The following is a 7,806-nucleotide window of genomic DNA, read 5'->3' as shown; positions in this document are numbered from 1 at the left end:
TGGAGAGATGTCAACTTTTATTGTTTGATAAGTCATGCATTTTGTGACAACCTATAGCAAGCCGCCCTCCCGAGTATTTATTTTAAAACACTTTGACAGTCATTCTACGAAGTTACAATGAACATGTAACTTCATAGAAGGAAGTTGTCCTTTTCTTTTGCAAACATGGCTTTTTTCTATATGCATGCTACCCTCACTCCCTCTCTCTGCCTCCTTCTCTCACGGCTCAGTCACTCGGCCCACGAACAGTGGGGCCTTGGCCTGGTCGCTCCACAGTATCATCAGGAAGGGCCTGAGGGCTGAGAAGGAAGAGAAGGAGCGGGAGAAAGAGAGGGAAGTGGCCGCCCCAGCCTCCACACCTTCCTCCGTCAGGGAGAGGAAGGCCCGGTGGCGGGCTTCCGTCAGGAGCAACTCGTTGTCGGGGTAGAGGCCACACAGGTTGGCGCTGTCGAACAGCTCCGACAAACCTAAGGGAAGAAAGAGGTGTGGGAGTAAGAGGAGGGAGAAATGGAGAAGGAGAGAGGAGAGCGGAGAAGGGCAGAAGGTAGAGGGAGGTAGAAGAAAGGGAGGGAGAGAAGTGAGAGAGGCAAATCAAGAAACGCCAGAGTTGTTGGTTTAGGTTGACTTAGAACGACCCGGTGAAATCCATTGCTGCTGCTGGATGAAGACATTTTTGTTGTAGCCAAGCAAAAACATCTGGTTCAACTAATTAAGGGCTTGGTGGTTAGTTGAATCAGGTGGCTACAACAAAATGCACAGTCTTATAATTCGAACAGTCAGGCAGCAGGTAAGCTATAAGACAGACAGATAGACACGCATACAGACAGACCTATCTTCCTGAGCAGGGTGTTCATCTCGGTCCGGATGTCCAGTTTGATTTTGGGCAGAGTGACCTCGGTGGCCTGGGGAGACACCTGATTCATCTGCTCCACCATCTGGCTCACTGCCCTGTCCGTCATCTTCCCCTCCACCAATTGCAGGTCTGTGAGCTTGGTAGTGGGCGGGAGCAAGATGAACAAGCTACTTGCACCAGAGAGAGGGAACATCGCCACCTATGGGTGATTGACAAGGTTAGAATGTTACGTAGATTGTGTGTGATTGCTTACAGTGTATCTGTGCATGTAAGTGTGGGTGTGTGTAATCAAAATGGTTACCTGTGCCTTCACTGCCGGGACATATTGCACAGCCAATTTGTATTTGGCACTGTAGAGGACAGGCACCTTCACAGTATCACCATTCAGTTTTACAAATGGAAACATTTTGGATTTTGCATCAAATTTCATCTTCCATTGACCTGAAACAGATATTATTATAATCCACATACTCCATATCTGCTAAAATAGACTATATCCTATCAGATAGATTGAGCATCGGTGCTTACCAAGAGCTTACTTGGATCACACACATGCACAAACATACAAACAGGATACTGACCATTGAAATACACAGCATTGAGGAGTAGCAGTTCGGTGTGGGCGGGAACAGAGTCGACCAGCTCTTTGATTTTATTATTTGTCTGCTTTGCAACCCAACTGTTGATCATTTCCACGTTTACCTCACTGCTATTGGTCAATTTGACTGGATCCGCATCGTAGAACTGCATGGATTGGTTGGTAAAGGACTCACTCAACTTCATATCTGAGGGGGGAGAGAGAGGGAATGTCAGAGAGGTGGACAGACAGACGGATGGACGGACGGACGGTCAGACAGACATACAGACAGACAGTGAGTTAAGGGGGGATGGCGACTCATGATTAAATTGACAATATACGACGAGAATTCAAAATTATATGTGGAGAACAAGCTATAATTATCATGAGTACTAATTGTGCTCTGGTAGTACTGGGGTTGTAATAGATCTGGGAGGCCATCTTCAGTGTGTCCTGAAGTTTCAGCTTCAGTTTCTTCATCTCAGAATGAACACAGAAGAAGTCGTGAGACAGACAGAGAGCCGTCTCCATGTCCCTCCTTGTCTTGCCACGAGCACCTAATGAGAGAGAGAGAGAGAGAGAGAGAGAGAGAGAGAGAGAGAGAGAGAGAGAGAGAGAGAGAGAGAGGGAGGATGAAACAGTATGTATTTTATTTGGCCTTCCATGCATCAATCATTCAGTGAGAGTTGATATCAAGTGTTGCTTTATTTTCAAAAGAACTGAGGTCTAGAGTATGAGTGCAGTTGGACGACCTCTCCACATTCCATTCCATTTTAAAGAAACCCCACCCTCTCTTTCTTACCTAGTAACAGGTGGGTTAACACCCCACTGATGCTGATTGGAGAGAAGAGCAGGTTTTTCATGGGCTGTGATTGGCTGAGGTGGGCATAAAGCTTCATGGAGAACTCATTGAGGGATTCTCCTAGCATGGCCTCCCACGACCTGCTGGTCTCATCCTGACACGATTCCCAGGGGGTCATGAACCCAACGCAGGAGTAAGGAAGAACGGTGGGCGCAGCTAAAAGAAATGGCAAACGAAGATTTGAATTTCAACAAATCAAGAGCGTGATAGTGTCTTGAACATTGCTGGTGAGAGTCTAACATTTGGGCATTATGGCTATTTGGAACCAATTGATGTTACATTTGCGAATTACACATTTATTAACAAATGTGTATATATATGCAAAGGTTTGAGAGTGTAATGGAAGAAGAAGGTTAGCTAAACGTACCTTCCACAATTAGCTCAATTGTATTAAAGTTTCTGCTGTCTCTGCCCTCCTCAGCTGTCTCACAGTAGTACATGCCGGCATCCTCCATTTTGACCTCATTAAGTGTGATTGTCATATCTTTTTCAAGGGGGCCATAAAGCCATTCTAGTCTGTCACCCTCCACCATTTCTCCAGTCTCTGCAGGATTCAACTGCTTCCGTGTGCCGTTCGTCATTCCTTTATCATATCTGTACCAATGGACCGGGTCTTTGCTGGATGGTGGGCGATCACAAGGTAAATTCACAGTGGACCCTTCGATTACTTTGAGAATGTAGCTGCTGGACACTGGAGGGAGAGAGCAAGATGGAAGACAGAAAGACAGCACAACAGTAGAAATCATTTCTGGAGCCAACCTCAAAATGCATGCAATGTTTGCTGGCCTGTAGAGTTTGCAAAACTGCAACAAAAGAATTGCCCCATATTTCACCAGTTTTTAAGAATTACAATCTATGAATACACTGAAGTTCTGGGGCTGTATGTTTAAATCGACTGAATGCCTTATTCATTGTGATGTAAACCCTCTTGTCATGACTTGCCCTATAAGGTGAGGATCATAGGCGCCAAATTGTCCCCCCCCCCTCTCTTCGTCAAAACGCCATTATCCAAAAGTGGGGAATGAAACAATATTTCTGTAATCCAAAGAGTTGGAATGGTCCGTGGTATTTAAAGAGCAATTATGTCAGATCATTTGCGTTTTGGGATCTGATAAAGGACAGTATAACAACCTAACTGTATCTTTGAATGTATATATTTCCCAGTTGTCAGGGTCACACCCAAATGTTGGGAGAACTTATATGATTAAATATGAAACTATTTGTGAGAAGATGTGATGTTAGCCTTGTTTTTCGTATTAAGTCCAGTCAGTGACCACACCCACGTGAGCACAGACATTATGACAAAATGAGGGAACGCCCCTTTTTCCCAGAGTGCTTAACTAGGACTCGTGACAAAATGTACATTAGGCCAGCGAGACCGACAGTATGAGCTGAAAGGTACGGAATGGCTAGAAACTCTGAAACTTTCATCAGAGAAGAAAATCTCTACAAGTCCAGACATTACGAGAACCACACAAATTGTTAGACTCTAGGGACCAGTTATGTGCCGCGCCAGCTGAATACATTGCAAATGGTTCAGAAATCTACAAAACTAAAGACTACACATTCACAGTCTACAGCTGTATATGTAAAAACAGTCTAGGGAACTCGACCGAAGACAAGAGACAAAGAACAATTTCCTCTCACCACCCTGTTCTAAGGAACCGAGCCGCTGGACAAGCTATGACTGCAAAGGACATGGTGACCTCTGGTGGACAACCAGAGACTTTCTGTCGACTGACTCTCCAGAAAATGGACCGGCAATTTCAACAGAGAGACAACAAAGGCATACAATTGTACATATGTACATTGCAATTATTTTCGAATGAAAGGCCGTTCATGTGCAACGTATTAGCATTTCCATGTGCGTAATTATCAGCTGTACGTATGATAGTGAAGTCCTTTGTCTTTTCTCCTGCTCTTTCTTACATGCCCCTCCCTTTTCATTTTGTGTAGCAAGCCGTCATATCGGTTTAGTCCACTAGGGACCTTTCATTGCTTTATGTAGTAATCAATGTGTAAGCTATTCTGTTTTTGTTTATGTATTTCTGTGTGATTAGTTAGTAAATAATTAAGAAAATTTGTATTTAGCTCTGATCATTTATGCTAGGGTGCGTGCAGATATCCAAGGATTTTGCGACATTCAGAATGAGACCTGGTAGAAGGTAACAATTAATGACTGATTGATGACTGAAATGTAAGAGATCTTTATATCTTTGAGAGTTCATTCGGAAAATGGTAACTCGTTAAATAAACTTCTTCCGTGGTGCCCCAAGATTGGTAACGAGTAAATTGTTACAGGATTAATTTAATCATTGTAGTAATTAATTCATCGATTTGATAAAACAATCGTAACATTAATGATAGCCAAGACACGACATTCTGCTAAAGTTGTCGTTCTATTTCTCTTCTCAACATAAACTTGAAGATGAATTACTAAGTGTAAAAATGTAGGCACACTGTACAAATAATGAAAAGAGAACCAGTGATTGAGTTTTAACTTGTAACATTATTTAAAAATATATATATATATTTAAATGAGGTGGAGTGTCTATTTCAAGAAAGGCCTACATCACGTCACAGGCAGTTGTGATGAAAATAGGTGACAGTATGTGTCCTCACCATCAACCTGGACTATGTGCACTTTTTGCCACTCCATATCATTCTGCTTGATCACACATTCATATTCCCCCTCGTTGGCTACACTGACGGGAGAGATTTCCAGATAGAAGCCATCCTTGGAGGCCTTGAGTTGCTTTGAGGATTCTGGGTAGTCGGGTACCAGGTAGTCGTTGTATTTCCAGGTGATCTTAGCCCCAGCAAAGCTTTTTTGGTTTTGGCCAGGGAGACATGGGAAGACCAGGGTGGAGCCAGGTACACTTTGCAGGACCCCAACGGAAGAAGAGAAAAGCTGGATAGAGAGACAGAGATGGACAACCAAATAAGAAGGTGGAGGCAGTAAGGTACATGAGATGTCTCTGTGCCACATTAGCATTTGTCCTAAAAACCAGGGTTTGATATTACAAAACAAAATGGGCCCGTATCCCAGAACCAGATTTACACCTACACTCCTGGGCCCTTATTCAAAAAGTGTCTTAGAGTAGGAGTGCTGATCTAGCGTCAGGTCTGCCCTGTCCATTTTATCATATTCATTATGATCTAAAAGCTAAAGCCAAACAGCAATCCTACTCTTTGTAAATGCAGGCAACGGACCCAGGACTAAAAAGCATTTTCAACAAAGATTCTCCGTTCAGCATGTTTTTCAGTCCAGAAGTGTTCTTAATCTTTCTCCAGGAAACTGGCCCTTTGTGTTTACCTCAAAGACAAGCAGGAGGGAGACACACGATAGGACTGAAATCCCCATCTAGGGAAGATGAAGAAAGATAAGAGGGGGAGAGAAGAGGTAGGAAGGGATGGCGGGACACAGCGGGCAAAGGGGCAGTGGGAATGAAAAAATCAATAGAACAAAAAAACAAGACTAGTTTGGCACATATTCATGTCTCTTTCCTAATCCGATTGGTCAATTCACTCATGCTCTATATCTCAGTGGAACAAGCAAAATATTAGACATGGCATTTGCCGTTATAACAACATTGGCAAACAATATCAGCAATATTATATCTAGAGTAACTAACCACGATATCCCTATGACAGTAGGCCTATCATGATTGAGTTATTGGTAGGTCTTTAGAAAGGCATCGAAAAAAATTTACTCACACTGCAGGTCACTTGCAAATATTACAGCATCAGAAATAGTCTGAGTAAGATGATGATAAATTTTCTCAACTGGAAAAAAAAGGGTTCACGTCCTACTGCGTGCGTTCAGTATGTGTGTGTCCTTCCCTTCCCTACTCTCACCAAAAATAATGACTTATCTGTTTATTGTTTGATTAGTGGTCTTGTGTGTTTGCACTTTGTACGGGCTGATTTACCGAAAATCACATGGTTAGTTGGCAAAAGCTCCCATAATACACTGAACAAAAATAGAAACACAACATGTAAAGTGTTGGTCCCATGTTACACGAGCTGAAATAATATAAAATGAAATGTTCAATACTCAGAGGCTTATTTCTCTCAAATGTTGTGCACAAATTTGTTTACATCTCTGTTAGAGAGCATTTCTCATTTGCCAAGATAATCCATCTACCTGACAGGTGTGGCATATCTAGAAGCTGATTAAACAGCATAATCATTGCGCAGGTGCACCTTGTGCTGGGAACAATAAAAGGATACTCTAGAATGTGCAGTTTTGTCACACAACACAATGCCAAAGATGTCTCAAGTTTTGAGGGAGTGTGCAACTGGCATTCTGACTGCAGGAATGTCCACCAGAGCTGTTAGGGAATTTTATTTTCATTTCTCTACCATAAGCCGCCTTCAATGTCAATTTAGAGAATTTGGCAGTACGTCCAACCGGCCTCACATCCGCAGACCTTGTGATGGCGTTGTGTGGGCGAGCGGTTTGCTGATGTCAACGTTGTGAACATAGTGCCCCATGGTGTTGGTGGGGTTATGGTATGAGCAGGCATAAGCTACGGACAACTAATACAACTGCATGACACGAGATCCTGAGGCCCATTGTTGTGCCATTCATCTGCCACCATCACCTGATGTTTCAGAATGATAACGCATAGCCCCATGTCGCAAGGATCTGTACACTATTCCTGGAAGCTGAAAATGTAATTTATAGATTAACTAGCTAGTTCTTCCATGGCCTGCATATTCAACAGACATGTCACCCGTTGAGCTTGTGTGGGATGCTCTGGTTAGACACGTACAACAGTGTGTTCCCGCCAACATCCAGAAACTTCGCACAGCCATTGAAGATGAGTGGAACAACATTCCACAGGCCACAATCAACAGCCTGATCAACTCTATGCAAAGGAGATGCATGAGGCCACACCAGATACTGATCCATGCCCCTACCTTTTTTAAGGGTATCGGTGACTAACAGATTCATATCTGTATTCCCAGTCATGTGAAATTCATAGATCATATCAAACCAAATGTTATTTGTCACATGCTCAGAATACAACAGGTGTACAGTGAAATGCTTACTTACAAGCTCTTAACCAACAATGCAGTTTTAAGAAAATACCGGGAAAAAAGTTATAAGAAAAACAAATAATTAAAGAGCAGCAGTAAATAACAATACCGGGGCTATATACAGGGGGTACCAGTACAGAGTCAATGGGCACCGACTTTGAGGTAATTATGTACATGTAGGTAGAGTTATTAAAGTGACTATGCAAAGATAATAACAGAGAGGAGCAACAGAGTGGGGGGGAAGGGCAATGCAAAAGTCTGGTTAGCCATTTGATTAGCTGATTAAGAGTCTTATGGCTTGGGGGTAGAAGCTGTTAAGAAGCTTAATGGACTTGGCGCTCCGTTACCACTTGCCTTGCAGTAGCAGAGGGGACAGTCTGGGGTGGCTGGAGTCTTTGACAATTTTTAGGGCCTTCCTCTGACACCGCCTGGTATAGAGGTCCGAGCAGGAAGCTTGACCCCGGTGAT

General features: G+C 43.1%; 1 protein-coding gene across 1 annotated transcript; it reads right to left on the bottom strand.

The window, feature by feature from the left end:
* Positions 1–6,168, bottom strand: LOC135507794 (plasma protease C1 inhibitor-like). The gene is made up of 10 exons (XM_064927453.1): positions 6,010–6,168; positions 5,609–5,656; positions 4,915–5,203; positions 2,660–2,983; positions 2,233–2,448; positions 1,844–1,987; positions 1,435–1,638; positions 1,155–1,294; positions 830–1,052; positions 1–467 (listed from the first exon to the last, which is right to left on the bottom strand). The coding sequence occupies exons 2-10, from the start codon at positions 5,654–5,656 to the stop codon at positions 220–222; spliced, it is 1,836 nt and encodes a 611-aa protein (XP_064783525.1). The 5' UTR covers positions 6,010–6,168; the 3' UTR covers positions 1–219.
* Between the last annotated feature and the right edge of the window lie 1,638 nt (positions 6,169–7,806).

This window comes from Oncorhynchus masou, chromosome 21, assembly GCF_036934945.1.
Source record: "Oncorhynchus masou masou isolate Uvic2021 chromosome 21, UVic_Omas_1.1, whole genome shotgun sequence".
Lineage (NCBI taxonomy): Eukaryota > Metazoa > Chordata > Actinopteri > Salmoniformes > Salmonidae > Oncorhynchus > Oncorhynchus masou.
This window is presented reverse-complemented; position numbering and strand designations above follow the sequence as displayed.